Source organism: Copadichromis virginalis, linkage group LG11, assembly GCF_057382275.1.
Source record: "Copadichromis virginalis isolate Kocher_CV1m ecotype Utaka linkage group LG11, C_Virginalis_male_GT1.1, whole genome shotgun sequence".
Taxonomy (NCBI): domain Eukaryota; kingdom Metazoa; phylum Chordata; class Actinopteri; order Cichliformes; family Cichlidae; genus Copadichromis; species Copadichromis virginalis.
Window position 1 is genome coordinate 40,586,542 of NC_140628.1, and position 24,583 is coordinate 40,611,124.

At 43.9% G+C, this 24,583-nt stretch overlaps 2 protein-coding genes and 1 long non-coding RNA gene across 4 annotated transcripts in view; all 3 read right to left on the reverse strand.

Annotated features, from left to right (window-relative positions):
- Positions 1 to 590: 590 nt before the first annotated feature.
- On the reverse strand, positions 591 to 4,357 carry LOC146699569 (uncharacterized). The gene is made up of 3 exons (XM_085472753.1): positions 4,250 to 4,357; positions 802 to 1,007; positions 591 to 722 (listed from the first exon to the last, which is right to left on the reverse strand). Exons 1-3 carry the CDS (start codon positions 4,310 to 4,312, stop codon positions 665 to 667), a joined length of 327 nt encoding a protein of 108 aa, XP_085328879.1. The 5' UTR covers positions 4,313 to 4,357; the 3' UTR covers positions 591 to 664.
- A 220-nt stretch (positions 4,358 to 4,577) lies between these two features.
- Positions 4,578 to 5,184, reverse strand: LOC146699570 (uncharacterized). The gene is made up of 3 exons (XR_014922930.1): positions 5,083 to 5,184; positions 4,963 to 5,016; positions 4,578 to 4,698 (listed from the first exon to the last, which is right to left on the reverse strand). It is a non-coding gene; the product is annotated as an uncharacterized LOC146699570 (long non-coding RNA).
- An 8,767-nt stretch (positions 5,185 to 13,951) lies between these two features.
- The window catches only part of ankrd34a (ankyrin repeat domain 34A), an 18,922-nt gene continuing 8,290 nt past the window's right edge, over positions 13,952 to 24,583 (reverse strand). For both annotated transcript variants that reach the window (XM_085472573.1, XM_085472572.1), the window contains exon 2: positions 13,952 to 18,122. In XM_085472573.1, the coding sequence (XP_085328699.1) occupies positions 16,440 to 18,038 (1,599 nt within the window). In that variant the 5' untranslated portion in view covers positions 18,039 to 18,122 and the 3' untranslated portion in view covers positions 13,952 to 16,439. The remainder of the gene's footprint in view (positions 18,123 to 24,583) is intronic.

Below are 24,583 nucleotides of genomic sequence, written 5' to 3' on the forward strand. Positions count from 1 at the left end.
AGATTGAGAGGGCGCATCTGCATAGCAGTGTAAATGTATGCTATGTCTTCTAATGATGCTGCCTAAGGGAAGCAGGTATAATGTAAACAGAATTGGTCCTAGCACTGAACCCTGTGGAACTCCATAATTAACCTCAGTGTGTGAAGAGGACTCTCCATTTACATGCACAAACTGGAGTCTATTAGATAGATATGATACAAACCACTGCAGTGCAGTACCTGTAATACCTACAGCATGTTCTAATCGCTCTAATAGGATATTATGATCAACAGTATCGAACGCTGCACTGAGGTCTAGCAGGACAAGCACAGAGATGAGTCCACTGTCAGAGGCCATAAGAAGATCATTTGTAACCTTCACTAAAGCTGTTTCTGTGCTGTGATGAGCCCTGAAACCTGACTGAAACTCTTCAAATAAACCTCTGCAGATGATCTGTTAGCTGTTTGACAACTACTCTTTCAAGGATGTTTGATATGAAAGGAAGGTGTCACGGCGGCAGATGGCCGGTACTGAATAGGACTCAGGTGCAGAAACCCAGAGCGGAGACAGTAGATGATTTAACAGTTTATTACGGTTAAGTGCAAAGGGGAAAAAAAGGAAACGTGGCAAAGACAGAAAATGACGAGACGTGGAGCCTTGGTGTGGCGTGCCCAGGGGAACGTGGCTAGGGCGAGGGAACGAGGCCTGAGAAGCGGAACGGAGCTGAGTGGGGAACAGTCACACTGAGGGAAGAGGATATAGGAGTTAGGCAGGTAGTGAAGGCAGCTCAGAAGTGGCCAGTATAAGAGCAGCAATTCTTACTTGCAGTTAGGGACCTGGAGTGTTTGAGAGGGGGGTGATGAAGATCCAGGGGAGGCTGAGTGGCGTGGAAAGGCTGACCTGAGATCCGGGGCTCCAGATGGAGTGTGATGGCAGGAGGGCAGGCAGGTGAGGCACAGAGGGATTTCCAGAATGAGCACTAGGTATCCCGAGTCCGGAGGTGGAGTGAGCCTGGGTGGGTACAGCAACTGTAGTACAAAAGAGTCTTTGTTAGTAAGATGAATCACAGCGAGAATTTGCCGCACAAGACCTGTTACCAACATGGGTTGATGACAAACTGGCAGTGAGTGAACATCGATGTGTGGTTTAAATCCCTCTGGCTTGATTGCCTGCAATAGGCTCCAGGTGTGCAGGAGCTGGAGTTGGCCCTGCCCAGGGGCGGATCCCAGGTCAGTTCAGGAGCCTAATGGAAACTCCAGCCACCCACCGTAGACCATGACAGAAGGTTGGAGATTGGCCTATGATTATCATGGTCCCAGGACTTCTGACCTGATGTTTTGACATTGTGTATTAAGTTCATTTGTATTCTTAAGATCCCTAGGTTTTCTGTTCGGTATTGTTTATTAGATTTGCCCCTGTGTTTTCCTCTGTGTCTCCCTCTGTGTGACTGTGTATATAGTGATTTGAGTTACTGTGCTTTGCTTCCACTCCTTGTGTCCTGTGTTTTCCTCTTCCCATCATGTTCTCTCTCTCTGCCTGTCTCGGCTGTCTCTGTGTACCTTCTGTGTGATGTTTAAGGTCCGTGTCTTGGCATCAGCATTTTCAGTTTCGTGTCCTCCCCGCTCTGTCATGTGTAATTGTCCTCAGCTGTGTTTCCCGTGTGCTTCCACTTCCCTCGTTACCTTCTGTGTATTTATGTCAGCGTCCCCTCTGTTCCGTGTCGTGTCGTCCCTCGTGGTTGTGTGTGTTTCCTTGTGTCTCCCCTGTGCCTTAGCTTTTAGTTTCTCCCAGTACAGTGTTGTATCGCTCCCTGTGTTCCTGTTAATAAAGCCGTGCCTTTTGAGTTTATCCCCGTCTGTCTTGAATTGTGCGTTTAGGTCCTCTCCTGCTTACACACAACCCAAACCTGAGAATAATTAGCTAAGACCACTGGGTCTAGAGATGGCTTTTTAAGTAATGGCAAATTAATTAATTAATTGTACCAGCAGCAGCTAGGTCTGGGGAGGCATCCAAGCCCTCAAAAAACTATTAATGCGCCCCCCAGCCCCAGCAGCCTCAACCTGGCAGAGGTGCTCAACACCTTGTTTGCTTGGTTTGAGTCTACCCCTCCCTCATACTCCCTGCCACCCACCTCCACCTTCCTCCCACACTTCCCCCTCCATCTCCCTTCAGGAACATGAGGTCAGGAGGAGACTGAAAGTGGTGAACCCAAGCATCACTGAAGAACAACTCAAACAGAACCCCTGTTGTGTTTCATCTTTAAATCGAGGGGAATTAAATCCACAGCCATGTTTTCTGCAAAGGGAACAATAAATTATTTATTTATCAGAAGATTTTAATTCTATCTTCTTATATTTTCCTTCACATTGACTGGATACATACAGAAGATTTCTGGGACTCTTCGTAAACATTTTGGATTCTTTGGCTTGCGTGTACTCACATTCTGATCATAAAATCTTTATTGAATATTTTGCTTACAGCTGATCTGTTGCTTTTTTATTTATTCTATGATCTCTACCTTTCTACCTCTACAAGATGATCCCCTCTCACCTTCCTGTAAGGGAAGTTTATTTTGGAAACAATTCAGACAAATCCAGGACCCTGAGCAGGACTCCTCATCCACAGGTAAGCTGTCTGAATCCAGCTATGGCACACCCGTATGTACCACCATGTGTATCTGCTGTGTGGTTCAAACACGAATCTTGAACATGCTGTTTGAGACGATTCAGGATGCTCTCTACAGGTACCCTCGTCATCTCTGAGTTCATCTGAAACTTTCTGCTTTATCGTGAAAATGTCCTGTGTGGCTTGTTTTATCCTGAGTTTAACACAAACTTTATTTCATGTAACTTTACACTAACAGCAGGTTCATGATGTCATTCCTGTATAACAGGAAGTCCGCATATCCTGCTGTTTCGATGAGTAATCCTTTAGTTTTCCCTCAGAGGATTGAACCTGCTGTCTGATCTTTCCAAAGATGTAATATAACCATGATACAAAGTCCTTTATTATGATTTACAAGTTATGAGGTAAGTTTTTAGGTCACTTAATCATCTCTGACAGCAAATATTGAAAACCTGCCTTTGGAGAATTGGCCCATTAAAGATGCCACATCAGGAAAACATGTCCAAAATCTCCTTTTTATTGCACACAGAGACAGTGTGAGGAGCTGCTTTCGGCCTCACACATCTCAAGAAGTGAGGTTTAAAAAACTCTGTCTCACCTGTGATGATGTTACTGACCACACAGCGCCATCGGGTGGTCATCTCCAGGTATTACACCTGTATCATTTCTGCTGTGTTGTCATTATTCGAAGCTCTCTAATTATTAATAAAGATGACACTGTTTTATTTAATAGTTACAACAAGCTGACATCAAATCAGAAAAGTGAAGGGAAGGATGAGAAGCAATTAATAACATAATCGATGATAATCAGTAACAGGCAAAATGATCAGTCTGTTTAAGGGAAACTTTGAAGCACAAATAAAAGTCAGAATGCTGAATGTGATTGGACGGTAGTGGCATCTGTTTGAGGGGGTGTGATGGGGTTGAGCAGATCAAACTGAGGTTATTGTACTCGGCCCTGAAAAGCTTAGAAATATGGTATCTAACCAGATTCTTCCTCTGGATGGCATTACCTTGGCCTCCAGTAACTCTGTGAGGAACCTTGGAGTCATGTTTGACCAGGACATGTCCTTCAACGCACATATTAAACAAATATGTAAGACTGCTTTCTTCCATTTGTGCAACATCTCCTAAAATTAGAAATATCCTGTCTCAGAGTGACGCTGAAAAACTAGTTCATGCATTTATTACTTCCAGGCTGGATGACTGTAATTCATTATTATCAGGAAGTCCAAAAAACTCCCTGAAAAGCCTTCAGCTGATCCAAAATGCTGCAGCAAGAGTCCTGACAGGGACTAGAAAGAGGGACTATTAGAGCGCTTCGCTCTCACACTGCAGGCCTACTTGTTGTTCCTAGAGTATTTAAAAGTAGAATGGGAGGGAGAAATTCCTTCTGCGGAGGTTTCTTCCTGTTAAAAGGGAATTTTTTCTTCCCCCTGTCACCAAAGTGCTTGCTTATAGAGTCTGATTACTGAGGTTTCTTTGTATTATCGTAGCATCGTTTTGTACAATATAAAGCACCTTGAGGCAACTGTTGTCATCATTTTGGATTACATAAATAAAACTGAATAGAACTGAATTCCATTATGTTTAGTCAACTGTAGCTAATAAACTGATCTGAGGAAAACTCAGTAGATAGACTCACCTGACGTGTGGGATCACAGCAACCTCCAGGTTTGCCTACTCCTGCAGAACAGCCACACAACATCTGCTGGATCAAGCAGAGAATGGCTGAAAATCCTGAAATTGCCTGGCTGGACTGAAAGAAAGAAAAACAGGCTGCTGATGTTCCCTTGCCCTAACTAACAATTTGAAACAGTTTCTCTTCTCTTCAGCATGTTGGTCAAACACCTATAATCTCTGCTCCACAGACCTCTGCAGCTAGGTCACAGCTGTTACAGCCAGTCCGCATTCACCTGTGCTCTAAATACACATTCTCATTTAATTTAATATGAAAGAAAAAAGCTCACTATGTCCAGGTCTGACTCCCCAGGGTCGCTGTTGGTAAATGCTTGAGATGCATCCAGGAAGAAGACCGTCGCTGTGACAAGTTAAGTCACACCAGCAGCAACATTTAGAACCACAGCACTCTTACTGTGCATAGAAAACCACACCTTGCTATTAGTACACCTGGAACACCTGAAAATATTCATCAGTTCTATGAGGCAACTCTCTCATTGGCTCTCACAGACAATTAGCAAGTAATGTGTTTAATACACGAAAACATATGCATAGCACACATTCAAAGGAACCTGCAGACACCACTCTGATCTTTGAGGAAGCCTTCTTTTATGGCCACTTTAGCCAAGGATCAGCTGAAGTACAGCTAAGGTCACGTCACAGAGATGAGTTACTGACCTTAGGTCTCTGTGAAGTCCCATCATAGATCGTCATACACCCAGCTATGATGAACTAAAAGAGAGAGCAGTGATTAATTAGGGAAACGATATGAAGGGGAAGAAGTGTCAGCTGACTCACCATCACTGGTCTCCAGATGTACACCATGCAATCAGAGACCACACCTTTGGACCATGTTGCCCTCAGGACCCCAAAGACCATGACAGTCAGAGCAACCATGATCTGAATCACCTGCAGGAAGACATAAAGTCTCAGAGGAAACATTCAGAGCCTTTGGCTCATTCAGCCTTTGTAAGAACAAGTGATGCCAAAGAGATGATGAAAGAAACACTTTAACATTTGAAACATTTATGCTTGAAAGTCAGATGTTCCCGCCAAGTCATTAACAATCAGCTGACCTCCAACTTCTAGTCCTGTTTAAATTGTCCCTGATGAAGTTGTCCTGATGCCAAAGATGTTATCTCCACATCTACTGAACCACATCCTTACACTTTGTGCTGAGAGGAAGTTTGAACTAACCGGTAACACGAGTCTGTATTCACATTTAGCTTGTCTTCTGGACATTATCTTTCTGAACTTTAATTTCCAACAGAGATTATTTTCCGAGGCGATCCAAAAGCCTCTGAGGACAGACGTCCTCTGTCATTAAAGTCAGCTGAGAGATCGACAGCAGAGCAGCAGCGTGGTTGTGAATCACATGCCTTCAGCATCCACAGGTTAAAGATCAGTGGTTTAATCATCTCTGTCTGGATTCAATCTGACCCCATCAGGATGTAAAGGTGTCTCACCCCCAGTGCCGGCAGTTGCTTTCTGGTGATGTAGTACCGCGGTAAAACCACGACCACGGTGCCTGATGCCGCCCCTGCTGATGGAGATTGCTGCATGTCTGAGCCCACGAGAGTCAAGCTGCTGTGCTAAGTGCTGAGTTAATTATTGACTGGATTTTTATCATTTTATCTCAAACACACCTGAACAGACTGAGGAAGTCAGTGGAAAATCGTGTATATTAAAGAGTAATTTGGAGGACTTTGCCAATCAGCTCTCATTTTATTATTGCCAAGACAACAATAAAACACCCATCAGTGCCTAGATAACAACTTTTTACTCATCATGTGAGGCTAGATGAGTAGAGATTATAGATTCATAATAAAGTCAATGTCTCACCTGAGACCAGCCCTGTATCGCGTTTGTAGGTTAAGGGAAAAATACTTTGCTGTGATAAAATGAAACCTTTTCTAACTTCCCCCCTGGACGATGAAGGGAATCCACCCACAGGTGGAATTGGTTTTTGCTTCTCATTCTAATGACTGAGTCTCGGCGATCATCTCTTCTTCTTCTTTTCTTGTGTATATTTTGGCAGCCAAAGAGTCAAAGCACACTTCAAGAACTAGAAAAATGCAAAATTTTTGTCCTCAAATATTTATATGTTTTGAGATTTTTTACATATTTATATCCCTGTATATCTCCAAGGAACAATTGCTCTCATGGTTATGCACTGTGCTGCCCAGACTGTCAAGTTATGTTCCTTGTGTTGCATTCAAGGACTGATGACAGATGCCATAATGGCACCGGTATCCGGTGCCATTATGGCACGGTTCTGACATAAACGGTAGTAACCAGACCGAAAAGCAGCGCACATTTCGGTGCTTTACTTCGGTGCTTTTTTTCCCTGAAATGTCATACAATTTACTGTGATACTGTGATACTGTCAAAGGAGGTAACACCTCGAATCTGATGAAACACCTGGCGACCTATAGCATTTTGTTAAAAGCCGAGAAATGCGCCGTATTTGATAGCTTGCTGCGAGACCTCACACCGAGCGCATCTACTGCGAGTGTGGTGCCTGTTATCGGACCCGAAGTTAGCAACATCCCCCAAAAACCCGAAGAGGAGAGTCCTGGCCCCTAGCCCTGCCAGTGTAGCAGAAATGATGAGGATGATGATGGCAGCAGCCGTTCTTCTCTGTGTGAGTAGCTTCATGTTGTTGGTGTGTAATTTACGTTGAGTAGGCTAACCACGTTATTAACACTTAAACCCCCGCATGCATGTAAGGTGAACTAGCAAACATCATCATAGCTACATGCGGCTGTCTTCTTGTTTGATGGCAGATACTCCCTTCACCCTGGCCAAAAAGGCTAAAATGACCAAAGAAAAAGTGGAAAACAGCTAAACATGAGAGGTTTAGGACAAAGTTTGTGTTTTTTCCATTGTTTAAGCACTGCTTCCAGCCAAGAGTGATACCATATATGCCCCATAGCTGCAGAAAAGGCTAACATTGTTATCTTTTTACAAAAAAACAGCTGAACATGAGAGGTTTTTGGACAAAGTTTGTGTTTTTTTCCATTGTTTAAGCACTGCTTCCAGCCAAGAGTGATACCATATATGCCCCATAGCTGCAGAAAAGGCTAACATTGTTATCTTTTTACAAGAAAACAGCTAAACATGAGAGTGTTTATGTTCTTGATTATTTAATCACCGGTTCGAGCACCGTTTAAGCACCGGCACCGCTTCAAAAGTACCGGTTTGGTACTGGTATCGGATAAAACCTAAACGATACCCATCCCTAGTCTAAACCCCATTAAGGTTAACCAACCTAAAGATTCATCAATGTTTTATAAAGCTTCCTGCCTGATAACTCAAAGAGCCCATGTTCTCTCTGGTGTTGTCCCTGTAACACAGTGGTTCTCAAGCGGAGCTGATGTTAAACATCGCAATCACGTTTACAGCGGAACAAAGAAATTTGCAGAAGTTAATAACATGTACATCCACTGCAAAGCTGCAGCAGCGTGTGTAAGTCGGCAGCTGCAATAAAGAAGTGTACTGAAAAGTGCGAATACATGGGTGAATCTGTCGTTCATTGTTTACAGCGGTGCTGAAACCCTGGATTGGGGCACGACAGACTCGCCCACGTGTTCGCACTTTTCAGTACACTTTTTTATTGCGGCTGGCGACTTACACATGCAACTGCAGTGTTTCAGCTACAGCCTACACACATCAACAACAACAACAACATAGGACCCAGTTCTTTCTGTTTTAAGCCGGCAAGGCATGATTGGGGATTTTGCTCAGGTGCAGCCGCCTCCCCCGCAGCTGCATCACAGACCACGCCACACCACCGCTCTGCAGTCAAAAACAGGCTGACTGCAGCCACTAAGAGTGAAAAGTATTAAACTCTCACTAAATTATATATTTTTCATCTCCGTTCAAAAGTTTCTGGACTTATTTCCATGTTTGGTTCACATCCTGTTCAACTTGTTGCTTTTTAGAAGAAGTGCTTCAGACGATTGAAGCAGTCGAGGGACAAACGTTACAAATAGTTATCTGAAATGAAAGTTGTTTAAAACAAAAATGACTGAAGGATTCATTGTGACTGAGTTTATGGCTTTAATTTTCTTTAGATGGGGCGTGAAAATATTTCTTCCTGCCATGTGGGGAATGATGTAAAACATTGGAGAACCACCGCTGTAACGTGTTGTAAAGGACTTCACTCATTCAATTCATGCTTCTTTGGCAGCCCATCCTAAAGACACTATTTTCACAAAATCAAAACTTGGTGATTAAAATTGATTTTTACAGCTCATCTCTGGGAGTAAAAGTTCAGCCTTTTTTATTGCGACATTACTTCTTGAATCTGACCCTGCTTAGTGCTGGACCAATCAGAGCAGACTTGTTGAAAGTTAAACATTAAGACTCAGACATGTATTAAGTCCAGTCTTGGACCAAAAATGTTTTTTACGTGAAGCTACAGGTTAAAATGGCTTTTCAATTAGCACTAGCTTTAATCCACATGTGGGAAACTGGTTATGGTAAATGGTAAATGGCCTGTATTTATATAGCGCTTTACTAGTCCCTAAGGACCCCAAAGCGCTTTACATATCCAGTCATCCACCCATTCACACACACATTCACACACTGGTGATGGCAAGCTACAGTGTAGCCACAGCCACTTATGAAAGTAAACGTATTACCGTATAGCCTGTATCAAGGCCCAGTGATCAATAATCTATTTTAAATATATTTAAATAAATCTAATTTTAAATAATCTGCAGATTTCTTTTAAATTGCAGTCATAAAATGTTAAAATGTACCAAACTAATCAACCACCTTCAGCCCAGAATCAAAGTGCAAAACTCTAAAATCCCCGAAGCCTGATAAATGTTCAATTTACGACACAAAGCTTTAGAGAACTCTTATTGATTGGCCAAAACGCTAAATGCAAAAGGAGACCTAACCCTAACAGGAGATAAACACCAGAAGAGAACCTGTGATTTAACACCGTGACTCTGCAATGTGAGACGATGGCTGTGTCCCAATCCAGCGACCGCATGCTTTGTAGTGCACATTTGTAGACTGATTACGTCACAACGACGCAACGAAGGCTGTCCTCAAAGAGTCCTCCAAATGCATCCTTAATTTCCCCAGATTTGAAGGCTGAGTCCGGTGTAGCCTTCGTGGCCCAACCTATCCCACAATTCATAGCGCGGCGGTGGGTGTGGATAGTTTTTTGTGAAAAAATCGCAGATGGGTGAAGCGGAGCAGCTGAAAAGTGAACTTTTAAAAGTCAAAGTCAAAGTCAAAGTCAACTTTATTTGTCGATTCTGCCACATGTACAGGACATACAGAGAATAGAAATTGCGTTACTCTCAATCCCTAGATAAATAGCAAATGAACATTTAAATATAATTAAATATAAAAGTGATTAAAAATGCAAGTAAAATAATTAAAAAGTAAAAATTTAAATAAATACAATTTTACATATAACAAGAAAGCTATACAATATACAATATAATGGGTAAGTGACATTGAGTGTAAACCAGGCAGAGTAGTGCAAATAGGCAAATAGTGCAAATGGAGATTTAGTAGTGTACGGTAAGAGAAAGTGTAACAACAAAGTCTTATGAGGTAATGGCAGTCCAATGCTCCACAAAGTGACTGGTAACTGGTGCAGGCCAGTGAGTGAGTCAGAGAGTGTGTGTGTGTGTGTGTGTGACAGAGTTCAGTGAGACCGTGGAGGAGAGAGGGGAGAGGGGGCAGAATCGGGAGGGAGTTAAGCTTCCTGACAGCCTGATGGATGAAGCTGTCCTTCAGCCTGCTGGTCCTGGCCTGGAGACTCCGCAGTCTCCTCCCCGACGGCAGCAGCTTGAAGAAGCTTTGCATTGGGTGCGTGGGATCAGCCGCTATGCAAAGGGCTTTTTTAGTGAGACGGGTGCTGTAAATGTCCTGGAGGGAGGGGAGAGAGACACCAATGATCCTCTCTGCAGCCCTCACTATGCGTTGGAGGGTTCTATGACAGGACGCATTGCAGGCTCCAAACCACACAGTGATGCAGCTCGAACTTAAATGTAAGTACTGAATGTTATTTATTTATGTGCGAATGTTTAATAACGAAGAACATTAAAACATGACTGTTGGCCACATGTCGGCACAGTTATGTGACATTAGTGACGTTTGTACTAACTTGGTTTTAAAGCCTTTAAATATACGCCGTTCAATAGCTGAGCTTAATCTCACAGAGACTCTGATGATTTCATGGATAATTAAAGTCAGTCATATATCCACAAACACAACAAGCTGAAAGTCAGTGATGCTGCTCGGTTTGCAGTCCTGAATATCACGGCACAAGCAGGATTCACTGCACTGTTAATGTTAGCTGTGTTATATTGCTGCCTCTGTTCGGTGGTGTCGAGCCAAACGGACTTTAACGTGTGTTTGAACGAGCTGACGGTTCACTCGTTAAGCTGAAAGAAAGATGCTTTAATCACAGCAGTCACACATGTGTCCACTGCACCATCTGGAACTCTTCTTGTTTACACTCGTAATAACACAAACACTAAATCCTGCTTCTCTGTGCTGTTGTGTAGCAGTGTGTACACCTGAGACTGTCACCTGTCTGTCTGTCCTGCACTCTCTCTCTGTTTCTTTCTCTCTGATTGTGGAATAAAAGTATGAACATGTGTTTATAAGTTACACTTGTGTCTGAATCCTGCAGCTTATCACACATTTGATTTCCATGTGTGACAACTGCAAGTGTCCAGAGTGAGGACAGACTGAGGGACCCACTGCTGCACATCATCTGTGAGGCTTTGCACCCCTGATGATCCACCAGGACAAACTCAGCAGTGTGTGAGGAAGAGGAGGAGGAAGAGCCAGCAGCAGCTGACAGATGGAGAGAATAGACAGACTGTTCCCTGTTTGTGAAGGACTGCTAGGAAAGTTTAACATAACTGTCTGTGCTGAATCAGTCTTATTAGGTAATGTTCAAATAATGTGATCATCCCAGTGTTTCCAGTGTGGGAGAAAGTACTCAGAGTACTCAGGGCCTTCAGGTTACACACTATGAAAGGCAGCAACAAGTTTAATGTTCAGAAACCTAAAGTCTGTATCAGCAGCAGAATGGAGCTAAAATAAATGTTGGTTTCAGTTCTATGAAGCTTTGAGTATTTTGGATCAGTAGCTGCTGTGTTTGTTGCATCATATTGCTGTAGCTGTTTATATGCTTTATATATTCTGAGCTAAGTTGATCTATAGTGTTACATCATATTCTATAAGGATGTTATGTGTTTGTAGACTTTCTGCCCAGTTTGACCCATTTAGCAGACGTCAGCCTGTTTAAGGCTCTGATATCTATTCTGTGTGACTTACAGCAGTTATGACATGGTCTGATTTTCTCACCCAATAAAGGAATATTTCATATATCAGTCTACTCTTCATTCTATCAGACACAGTTATCACAGCTCCTACATTTGCTTTTTACACATATATGTAAGCAATGAGCCAAATTAAATAATGCCAACAAATTAAATGAACAATATTTGTCTCTTATATATAATACATCTATATATACCATGTAACAGATGCTTGTCTTTGAAGATTTATGGTGATAGGAAATATAAATAACTGCAACTTGAATCTTTACTGAAGCTCAGTATTTGACACAGAGTTCAAGCTCACTGCTGTAATAAATCTTAATTAATATAATAATAGATATATTAGCCATATTATATTTACATTACCAAAGTGTAATGACACTCGTCTCATGCGTGACATTAGCTAATTGTTATTTACTAGTTCATCTTAAAACTACCGTTAGATACAGAAATGAAGCCCAACAATCATGTTGTTACAGTCCCGTGGTCACAGCCTCAGATACTTAACTGAGGAGTTTGGCTCCACTCTTCTTCACAGCGTTGCTGAAGTTTGCTCCATTCGTTTATGCACAGCTCTCTGAGCTCTGCACTCTGGACCGCTGCAGCAGCTCCGTCTGCGCTCGCTTCAGCGTCCTGCCGATTGGTCCGAGCTTCAGCTGCGGGACACACGGCCTCACTCTGACTCTGGAATACTCGGATGTACGGGGAGTTCACGGTCCACTCGGATCGTCATCACTCCTGCACGGCGCTCACAGCGAGCCGTTTGCTGCTGTGCACTTTACTCTCGTCTGTTGCTGAAGTCTGCTGCGGCTTTACAAACCTAAGTCATGTTTTCTCCTCTTCTCTTTTAAAGCAGCCATACTTCTTTGGTCTATTTCTATTTGTGCTGTCATTAACTTCAGTGTTTAAGATGCTAACTGAGGCCTGTAGAGTGTGAGATGGAGCGCTTTGATATTTGCACAAATTGACTGCAGCCACACCAACATCCGCCTATGAACAATCCTTCTCACTGTAGAATGACGGACTTTCACATTGTGTGGAAATGATCTCATCGCTCCTCCCAGATTGATGGACAGCACCAAGAATATTGCTGATGTCTTTCATCCTGAGCACTGATAACACATTCTTGAATGCTGACAACATTTCTACTTTTATATAGGTGGCTGCTTCTTACCCTTGCGACAGGCGAGACCTGAGTCTGGAAACTGCCCTGGCAGGCAGAGCTGGGTTTTTCTCTTTTATAAGCACAGGTGCAGGTAATTTGTTGATCTCTTGTGTGAACCTGGAGTTGTGTGAATACTGGGTCTAAGCAGCGCTATTTGGCCTTTTTAGCTTTTCTACAACAGCTTGGTGTGGCCTTCTGTTAGTGAGGTAGTCCCCAGATAACGTTCTGCTTGAGTTTTGGCAGAGGTTTAAAGTTATTTGTACCCCAGTAGCAAGAAACTGTGTGGAAACTTGCCGGGGGCAGTTAACTGAAAAACAGACATGAGGCAAAGTGGGAGGGATATTCCTTCTGAGGTAACCTGCTCAGTGTAAGTAATGTCCCGTTTTAATTTACAGATAGCCAATGGCTGCTGGGCCGACGTCCTTGGATGTCTGTGTCTGCTACCATGTGTTCTGAGGCTGATTTAATTTGACAGTGAAGAGCTGAGAACTGTTCTGATGGTTGTGGCTGTTTATTTGGTCTATTTGTTAATTATCTCATCGTATCAGCACCCATTAATGTACGGATTGTGTTTTAGCACCGCAGACAGCGAAGGCGCCACGTGGAAGCTGATCCTTTTTCTCGCCGCTTTTACATGTACATAGAATAAAATAGAATACAAATGCTATTTTATTCAATTGTGTATATAGTATTTTATTCTATTCTATTGTGTACAGTATCTTATTGATATTTTATTCCAGTCTTTATTTTTTTCTAATTTTTCTATGTAACTTTGCACTGTCCACGCGTGGGACTAATAAAGGTTATATTATCTTACCGTGGTGACGGGCATTGAAGAGTTTCTATGACACATCGTCAAGTGTGGATTGCCGTTTAATGTGTTCGTTTTTAATATATTCCCCTCAGCGCTTGTCTGTCTCCCACCTACAATTGTCTTGTGTGCTCCTGTTACCTGTTTAGAACAGTTGTTTTTGTATTAGGATTAGCCTTGTGGACTGACTGCATACCTACGGCTCATTCCTACTGCAATGGGTGCCTCCCTCGGGTAACACCATGTTGATGCCTATAGAACTAGTAACAGTGGGCTTGGTTTTTTCACAGGATTATATATAAATAAAAGTGAACTGAGGGGGTCATAGGTTCAGCTGTGAGATGAGGACACGCCCCAGTTTCCAACGATTTTTCCACCTGTTTATTAATAAAGGTGCTTCTGATTTAAAACCTGCTAACATCTCAGAATAAAATGAGTGAACTGACTTTTTCTGCCCAAGCTGCTCCTTTAACAGGGTCCCCTCGTGCTGAAACAGGTGTAGTGTATAACATTACAGATTTGTTTTTCAGTACTTACAGTGTGAACTGGTTTCTTTGGAGTATCATAAACAATAAACCAATGTTTCTCAACACAAGTTCAATCAAAATATCATCTCTGAAAGTACAGACACAGGAAACGGGTAAAATAAAGATGGGTTTCCACAGATATACCAACTATTATATTGACTATAGATCATTACAGTACATACAGCGCAGTAGGTAGTTTTACACGTTATCAATCAAACAGGAGCGTATAAATAAATATGTCAGCTTTATGAATGAAAACAAGTTAGTTTGCAGCAGGACGTTTGTGTCTTCATCTGGTAGCAGGAGGAAAATGGAAATGACCTCAGTGCAAATTGTGCATCTGTAAACATCAAAGGAGTCTGATTATTTCTCTTTAGGCCAGTTCAGGTCTGAGTGGAGGAGAGGATGAGAAATTCGGAGGAATCTGAGGAGCTTTCTGTGGCTAAACATTCAGACAATTAAATGAAGGTAAGGAGAGCTTCACCCACAAGTTTCAACTTCAACCTGCTGGAAATCTCTGAGGGAGCTACAACGGTGAAACGAATTACCACGTGTATGAGCAAATATGTTAAAGAGCTCTAGTATTGGGTAATTTCAGTTATCCTTTCTTTTATTCATTAAACTGATCTTGGGTTGGAGTTCTTCATCGAGCTTTCCTTGGATGTAAGAATTTTACACCAATATTGTGGATCTCCTACTGGTCATCCAGAGGTACTGCAGTTTGTCTGTGGCAAAACGATGCAACAGGAAGCTGTTCATCTGTTTGCCACACTATAAAGAAGTAATCGTGACTGTCACTGGAAGACATTAAACACTGTATATCAAATTATGGCCCACTAGGCCAGAACCAACCCACCGACTGCTCCAGGACTTTAGTCAAATGCGTGGCTGACTGCGGTGATACCAGCATTTACTTTGCATGGAAAATTTCAAGTACTTCTGCATGATGTTTGACTCATAAAGAATAAATATCAACGTTTTCTAGTTCAAAAATACTCAACATTAACATTTTATGCTTTTGAGGACCCACTGTAACCTACAAGTTGTAATGCACATGCACCGTATGAAAAGCAGGTGATCGCTGTGTCAGTTACATATGTCATATGGTTTATTAGGAACTGAAGGCATGCAGATGGTGTAAATAATCTTCCTTCTGAGTTTAATTTAAATTTTAGATGTTTTAAGAACTCCCCCTTGTATGTCAGCACAGTGGCCATGCTGATCAGGGGGAGCCGGGCCTCTGCACAAACAAGGTAAGTATATCCTCATAACTCACTGTATTTAAAGTGATTTTCAAGCACTTTGGTTTCTTAAAGATGCCAGAACAGTATTTGTGATCAAGAATACGTAGTTTGATTTAAAATGCAGCTTTCGTACTAATATGTTAAAACAAATTAGGACTACCTGTGAAGACACTGCTGACAAGCGTCACGCAATGTCACTGAACAGCCACATAAAGCACCATTACTTAATTTAATACAGGTTTGTAAACAGCTTCGTAAGAAAATAAGGTCTCACATGTTGATCGTTATTTAGTTTCTTGGATTTAATATTTATTTTATTCGAATTTTGAAAGCAGTACAATTTGATATTTTCTACTTGTTATTTTCAGAGCCCATGATCTTGCACATGATCTGCGTGTGGACGTACACGTCCATGAACACGTCTCTGCGTGTGGACGAACACGTCTCTGCGTGTGGACGAACACGTCTCTGCGTGTGGACGTACACGTCTCTGCGTGTGGACGTACACGTCTATGAACACGTCTCTGCGTGTGGACGTACACGTCTCTGCGTGTGGACGTACACGTCTGCGTGTGGACGTACACGTCTATGAACACGTCTCTGCGTGTGGACATACACGTCTAGGAACTCTCTATATACTTGAGTCTCATCAGAAACGCTTTTTCAATAACCTAAAAAAGAAGTCTAATCAACTTAATACTGCTATCACCTGCATGAACCTGCACAGACATGCACACGTCATCATATTCTCAGAATAATCTGATTCCTGAAGATGTGATGTTATATATGAAAGGTAATCGGTAAGGTGATAGAGTCTAACTGCATGTTGCAATGATCTTTAATGTTGGTTGGATTAAACTCATACTGACCTCACAGTTTCACACCAGGAACAGACAAAACCTGTATTAAACCTAAACTCTTCTCAGGTGAATTGAGTCCTTGTTGGTGCAGCTCTCCTTAAAGACCACACCATGGTATTAATTTGAGTTCATCTGTGATGATCTAATGGAGATGCTTCACAGTAAATCAACCCCTGATAAGTCTCTGCAGCTACCCTTTGCTTTGCTCCCTTGTCTTCATTCATCAATCCCCGTTGGACTCAATGACTTTTTCCGCCAGAATCTCCTGGAAGGTCGAAAGCTGCTTCATCTGCTCTGTCTGCATTGAGTGTCTCCTCATCAGCTTCTTCTTCATCTTGAAGTCTGGGCCCCGTTTGGGTGAGGCTGGGGCTACTGGAACCAGGATCTTGTGTCCGGAGTTGATGGGGGAGGTGGGTTTCCCATTGGCCCGGATGTCAGGGATGGGTCTCTGCGGGTTGATGTTAAGCGGAGGCAAGAAGCCGGGCCTGGTGTGGGAGATGTGGTCCAGCAGCAGGGTCCCAGAGCCCCGGCGCTCCAGGAGCCCTGGGCCACGCCGTCGCATAGTGATGGGAGAAACTGAGTTGGGGATGTTTTCCAGAGACTCCCTGGAAGAACTGGTGACCAGGGACAAGGGGGAAGCGTTGTACCTCCTCCGTTCTACCGAAATCCTCCCAGAGTCCGGTGATCCAGGAATGGACTCTGGACAAAGGTGGGTATCTGACTCATAGTGCTCCATCCGTGTGAGCTTGGGGTGAGCTAGGGCTCGGGCCACAACTGTCCCAGGTCCAGCAGCGTTCTCCTGGGATTCTGGAGCTGTGTTCCTGCGGTAGAGGATCTGGTGCTGCTGCACTTTGTCAGCCCACGATGGACCAGACAGCCCTGCGCAGTCCTCAGAGCAGGATCGGTCAATGAGTTTAGGGGATGTGGGGTCGTGCGTCTCAATGCTGTGACGCCGTGACAATAGTGGCCTCACCGGCTCTGTGACAGTCAGTCCGTTCATCTCTGTGATCGTCTTGTTCAGGTTGCTGTTGCCCTCCTCCTCCTCCAGACCTCCATCCACCCGGTCCTGGGGAACCCCACTGAGAACTGAAGGTGCCACCAGGCCCCACGGTTCTGAGTTCAGACGCTTAAGCAGTTTACGGGGAGGTGGCCTCTTCTCACCTGGAGGTCGAGCTGAAGGTAAAGGTAATGCTGAGGTGAGTTTGAAGCTGAAGATCCCTTCCTCATCTTTGTCTCCTGCAGGGGAGGAGGTGCCAATCTCCACCTCAGAGGGTGACATACAGGCAGGAGACAGTTTGTCCACAATGCCTGGGGATGGTGGGGAGTTGAGGTACTGTTTGGTCTTCTTGGTGCCTGACGGAGATGTGTCGGTGGTGATGATGATCACCTCCTTGCCCTTGGCCTTGCAGGAGTCCAGCAGAACCTGCAGGGTGTCACGGTCCCCTTTGTTGATGGCGTGGACAAGAGCAGAGGAACCAGAGTAGTCTTTGAGGCTGGGATCGGCTCCGTTCTCCAGCAGCAGTGACACCACCTCCTTTCCTGCCTGCTCTGCACAGGCATGCATCAGCGCTGTCCGGCCACTCTTATCGGGGATGTTCGGGTCAGCTCCTTTCTCCAACAGATACCTCACCATCCTCTGCCGGGTCTGTGGGTCATCGTAGCTTGCTAAGCAGGCAGCAGAGATGGGCGTCTCGCCACGCTCATTGCCCTCATTGATGTAAGCGCCACCCTCGAGCAGCAGGCGGGTCAGCCTCAACTTCCCCTGGAAGACAGCTTTGAGGAGGGCATTCCCCTCAGTCTGCAGGGGTCCTCCATCGCCCATGATCCCTTGCCTCTCCTCAGACCTCCTGCCCACAGGATGCTGGCTTAATGCTGAATCTCCATCCTCCTTGATAAGTTACATGACCTGCAGAAAAAGTACATTGAGGTGAGTCCACCTGAATAAAAAAAACATGCTAACATGATGGAACCAAAGATACTATTTAAATTCTATGGAGTTTTTAACCACTGATATTTATTGAAACTCTTTCTGAGTTGACGTCAGTAATAACTTCCTCATCCTATTCTCATCAATTCTGTTGTACATGTACAATGACAATAAAAGACTATCTTATTGTATTCTCCAAATCATCAATGTGACTTATAGACCCTTCTTTCCTACAAGACTGCTCAAAGAATTCCTACCATTAATCAATACTTCAATCTTAAATATGTTCAACCTATCTCTGCCTTGAAGCTGGCAGTAGTAGGTTTCAGAGCTCATCACAGCACAGAAACAGCTTTACAGGGAGTGCAGAATTATTAGGCAAATTAGTATTTTGTCCACATCATCCTTTTCATGCATGTTGTCTTATTCCAAGCTGTATAGGCTCGAAAGCCTACTACCAATTAAGCATATTAGGTGATGTGCATCTCTGTAATGAGAAGGGGTGTGGTCTAATGACATCAACACCCTATATCAGGTGTGCATAATTATTAGGCAACGTCCTTTCCTTTGGCAAAATGGGTCAAAAGAAGGACTTGACAGGCTCAGAAAAGTCAAAAATAGTGAGATATCTTGCAGAGGGATGCAGCAGTCTCAAAACTGCAAAGCTTCTGAAGCGTGATCATCGAACAATCAAGCGTTTCATTCAAAATAGTCAACAGGGTCGCAAGAAGCGTGTGGAAAAACCAAGGCGCAAAATAACTGCCCATGAACTGAGAAAAGTCAAGCGTGCAGCTGCCAGGATGCCACTTGCCACCAGTTTGGCCATATTTCAGAGCTGCAACATCACTGGAGTGCCCAAAAGCACAAGGTGTGCAATACTCAGAGACATGGTCAAGGTAAGAAAGGCTGAAAGACGACCACCACTGAACAAGACACACAAGCTGAAACGTCAAGACTGGGCCAAGAAATATCTCAAGACTGGTTTTTCTAAGGTTTTATGGACTGATGAAATGAGAGTGAGTCTTGATGGGCCAGATGGATGGGCCCGTGGCTGGATTGGTAAAGGGCAGAGAGCTCCAGTCCGACTCAGACGCCAGCAAGGTGGAGGTGGAGTACTGGTTTGGGCTGGTATCATCAAAGATGAGCTTGTGGGGCCTTTTCGGGTTGAGGATGGAGTCAAGCTCAACTCCCAGTCCTACTGCCAGTTTCTGGAAGACACCTTCTTCAAGCAGTGGTACAGGAAGAAGTCTGCATCCTTCAAGAAAAACATGATTTTCATGCAGGACAATGCTCCATCACACGCGTCCAAGTACTCCACAGCGTGGCTGGCAAGAAAGGGTATAAAAGAAGAAAAACTAATGACATGGCCACCTTGTTCACCTGATCTGAACCCCATTGAGAACCTGTGGTCCATCATCAAATGTGAGATTTACAAGGAGGGAAAACAGTACACCTCTCTGAACAGTGTCTGGGAGGCTGTGGTTGCTGCTGCACGCAATGTTGATGGTGAACAGATCAAAACACTGACAGAATCCATGGATGGCAGGCTTTTGAGTGTCCTTGCAAAGAAAGGTGGCTATATTGGTCGCTGATTTGTTTTTGTTTGGTTTTTGAATGTCAGAAATGTATATTTGTGAATGTGGAGATGTTATATTGGTTTCACTGGTAAAAATAAATCATTGAAATGGGTATATAATTGTTTTTTGTTAAGTTGCCTAATAATTATGCACAGTAATAGTCACCTGCACACACAGATATCCCCCTAAAATAGCTAAAACTAAAAACAAACTAAAAACTACTTCCACAAACATTCAGCTTTGATATTAATGAGTTTTTTGGGTTCATTGAGAACATGGTTGTTGTTCAATAATAACATTATTCCTCAAAAATACAACTTGCCTAATAATTCTGCACTCCCTGTAGTGAAGGTTACAAATGATCTTCTTATGGCCTCTGACAGTGGACTCATCTCTGTGCTTGTCCTGCTAGACCTCAGTGCAGCGTTCGATACTGTCGACCATAATATCCTATTAGAGCGATTAGAACATGCTGTAGGTATTACAGGTACTGCACTGCAGTGGTTTGTATCTCCTGATCACAATATCTATCTAATAGACATACAAGGTCTTAAATAATCAGGCCCCATCTTATCTTAATGACCTTGTAGTACCATATCACCCTATTAGAGCACTTCGCTCTCGCTCTGCAGGCCTACTTGTTGTTCCTAGAGTATTTAAAAGTAGAATGGGAGGCAGAGCCTTCAGTTTTCAGGCCCCTCTTCTGTGGAACCAGCTTCCAGTTTGGATTCAGGAGACAGACACTATCTCTACTTTTAAGATTAGGCTTCAAACTTTCCTTTTTGCTAAAGCATATAGTTAGGGCTGGACCAGGTGACCCTGAATCCTCCCTTAGTTATGCTGCAATAGACGTAGGCTGCCGGGGATTCCCATGATGCATTGAGTTTTTCCTTTCCAGTCACCTTTCTCACTCACTATGTGTTCACAGACCTCTCTGCATTGAATCATATCTGTTATTAACCTCTGTCTCTCTTCCACAGCATGTCTTTATCCTGTCTTCCTTCTCTCACCCCAACCAATCACAGCAGATGGCCCCACCCCTCCCTGAGCCTGTTTCTGCCGGTTAAAAGGGAGTTTTTCCTTCCCACTGTCGCCAAAGTGCTTGCTCATAGGGGGTCATATGACTGTTGGGTTTTTCTCTGTATCTATGAAGCACCTTGAGGTGACTTTTGTTGTCATTTGGTGCTATATAAATAAAATGTAATTGAATTGAATAGACTCCAGTTTGTGCATGTAAATGGAGAGTCCTCTTCACACACTGAGGTCAATTATGGAGTTCCACAGGGTTCAGTGCTAGGACCAATTCTGTTTACATTATACATGCTTCCCTTAGGCAGCATCATTAGAAGACATAGCATACATTTACACTGCTATGCAGATGACACCCAGCTCTATCTGTCCATGAAGCCAGATAACACACACCAATGAGTTAAACTGCAGGAATGTCTTAAAGACATAAAGACCTGGATGGTCGCTAACTTTCTGCTTCTTAATTCAGATCAAACTGAGGTTATTGTACTCGGCCCTGAAAAGCTTAGAAATATGGTATCTAACCAGATTCTTACTCTGGATGGCATTACCTTGGCCTCCAGTAACACTGTGAGGAACCTTGGAGTCATGTTTGACCAGGACATGTCCTTCAACGCACATATTAAACAACTATGTAAGACTGCTTTCTTCCATTTGTGCAACATCTCTAAAGTTAGAAATATCCTGTCTCAGAGTGACGCTGAAAAAACTAGTTCATGCATTTATTACGTCCAGGCTGGACGACTGTAATTCATTATTATCAGGAAGTCCAAAAAACTCCCTGAAAAGCCTTCAGCTGATCCAAAATGCTGCAGCAAGAGTCCTGACAGGGACTAGAAAGAGAGATTTCTCCTGTATTGGCTTCCCTTCATTGGCTTCCTGTTAAATCCAGAATTCAAAATCCTGCTCCTCACATACAAGGTCTTAAATAATCAGTCAAGTCAAGTCAAGTTTATTTATAAAGCACATTTAAAAACAACCGAGGCTGACCAAAGTGCTGTACAATAAAATACAAATATAAAATACAATAAAACACAAGTACATAAAAACACCTCACTGATAAAACAATAAGTTAAAACAATAAGTTAAACCTTGCTAAAAGCCAATGAGAAGAGGTGAGTTTTAAGAGCAGTTTTAAAAGTTCCAAGGCTTGTGGAGAATCTGATGTGAGGAGGTAAACTGTTCCACAGTCTGGGTGCAGCCACAGCAAAAGGCCTCTCTCCCCTAGTCTTTAATCTGTACCTGGGAACATCTAAAAGCATCAGGTCTGCTGACCTCAGAGATCTCCTGGGGCGGTAAATGCTAAGAAGCTCTGCCAGGTAAGGAGGTGCAGTACCGTTAAGAACCTTAAAAACAAACAGTAAAATTTTAAAATCAATCCTAAAAGCAACTGGGAGCCAGTGGAGAGAGCAGAGGACCGGAGTGATGTGGTCTCTCTTTTTGGAACCGGTCAGCATGCGAGCAGCAGCGTTCTGCACCAGTTGGAGGCGATGCAGACAGGAACGATCTAAACCAGCATAAAGGGAGTTACAGTAGTCCAGCCGTGAAGTGATAAAAGCATGGACCACCCTTTCTAGATCGTTCCTGCACCGGTAGGACTTCACTTTAGCTAAAATCCGTAGATGATAAAAAGATCCCTTGACTACGGAGCTGATTTGTTTATCAAATTTAAAAGCACTGTCAAAAGTAACACCAAGGCTCTTAATGGAGGAAGTACATTCGGAAGTTAGGGGTCCCATAAAATTAAAAGAAAGGTTGGGGTCTTTAGGAAGCCCAAACACAATGACTTCATTTTTACTTTTATTTAGATGTAGAAAGTTAAGAGCCATCCAAGTCTTAATGTCAGACAGTCAGGAGAATAACAGCTGCAGAGAGTCCTTACAGTCTAACCTCAGAGGGAGGTAGATCTGAATCAGGCCCCATCTTATCTTAATGACCTTGTAGTACCATATCACCCTATCAGAGCACTTCGCTCTCGCTCTGCAGGCCTACTTGTTGTTCCTACAGTATTTAAAAGTAGAATGGGAGGCAGAGCCTTCAGTTTTCAGGCCCCTCTTCTGTGGAACCAGCTTCCAGTTTGGATTCAGGAGACAGACACTATCTCTACTTTCAAGATTAGGCTTCAAACTTTCCTTTTTGCTAAAGCAGATAGTTAGGGCTGGATCAGTGGCTCAGTGAGCTGAACTGGCGTTTAAGAAAGGAGTAATGCAGCTGGTCAATGATGGCGGGAGATCTCTGTTAGCTCATTGAGCGTCAGCTGACACTTGTTGCCAGGTGTGGAGGTTTAATGATGTGCTTCAGTCTGAACGAACAGGTCCAGAGTTCCGCTGAGTCTATCTGCTCTCACAGCCAGAAGTGAGTGAGTGAGTGAGTGAGTGAGTGAGTGAGTGTGTGTGTGTGTGTGTGTGTGTGTGTGTGTGTGTGTGTGTGTGTGTGTGTGTGTGTGTGTGTGTGTGGTTCTTCAAGGTTCTTTATTATTATTTGTCACATGCATAGTTATACAAGTATAACACACAGTGAAATGTAGCCTGACACGCTCCTCGACATGTGCAAAAATTATGTGTGTGGGGGGGGGGGGGGGGGGGGGGTGTAGAGGAAGAATATATATATATATATATATATATATATAAAACACCCAGCACGCCCCTGCGGGCGGTTTATCCTTCAAGCTCGGGTCCTCTACCAGAGGCCTGGGAGCTTGAGGGTCCTGCGCAGTATCTTAGCTGTTCCCAGGACTGCGCTCTTCTGGACAGAGATCTCAGATGTTGTTCCCGGGATCTGCTGGAGCCACTCGCCTAGCTTGGGAGTCACCGCACCTAGTGCTCCGATTACCACGGGGACCACAGTTACCTTCACCCTCCACATCCTCTCGAGCTCTTCTCTGAGCCCTTGGTATTTCTCCAGCTTCTCGTGTTCCTTCTTCCTGATATTGCTGTCATTGGGAACCGCTACATCGATCACTACGGCCGTCTTCTTCTGTTTGTCTACCACCACTATGTCCGGTTGGTTAGCCACCACCATTTTGTCCGTCTGTATCTGGAAGTCCCACAGGATCTTAGCTCGGTCATTCTCCACCACCCTTGGGGGCATCTCCCATTTTGACCTCGGGACTTCTAGGTTATACTCGGCACAGATGTTCCTGTACACTATGCCGGCCACTTGGTTATGGCGTTCCATGTATGCCTTGCCTGCTAGCATCTTGCACCCTGCTGTTATGTGCTGGATAGTCTCTGGGGCATCTTTACACAGCCTGCACCTGGGGTCTTGCCTGGTGTGATAGACCCCAGCCTCTATGGATCTTGTACTCAGAGCTTGTTCTTGTGCTGCCATGATTAGTGCCTCTGTGCTGTCTTTCAGTCCAGCTTTGTCCAGCCACTGGTAGGATTTCTGGATATCAGCCACCTCCTCTATCTGCCGGTGGTACATACCGTGCAGGGGCCTGTCCTTCCATGATGGTTCCTCGTCTCCCTCCTCTTTATTGGGTTTCTGCTGCCTGAGGTATTCACTGAGCACTCGGTCAGTTGGGGCCATCTTCCCAATGTATTCTTGGATGTTCCTTGTCTCATCCTGGACTGTGGTGCTGACACTCACCAGTCCCCGGCCCCCTTCCTTCCGCTTAGCGTACAGCCTCAGGGTGCTGGACTTGGGGTGAAACCCTCCATGCATGGTCAGGAGCTTTCTTGTCTTTATGTCAGTGGCTTCTATCTCCTCCTTTGGCCAGCTTATTACCCCAGCAGGGTACCTGATCACGGGCAGGGCGTATGTGTTGATGGCCTGGATCTTGTTCTTACCATTCAGCTGACTCCTCAGGACTTGCCTGACCCTCTGCAGGTA

What these genes read in the sequence shown, in the direction of transcription:
- LOC146699569 (XM_085472753.1), bottom strand. Translation starts at nt 4,312, where the DNA reads ATGTTGTGTGGCTGTTCTGCAGGAGTAGGCAAACCTGGAGGTTGCTGT. An exon ending in GCTGTGATCCCACACGTCAG is followed by an intron (nt 1,008 to 4,249) that starts GTGAGTCTATCT and finishes TTTGTACTACAG; the next exon opens with TTGCTGTACCCACCCAGGCT. An exon ending in CTCCAGGTCCCTAACTGCAA is followed by an intron (nt 723 to 801) that starts GTAAGAATTGCT and finishes CTCTTCCCTCAG; the next exon opens with TGTGACTGTTCCCCACTCAG.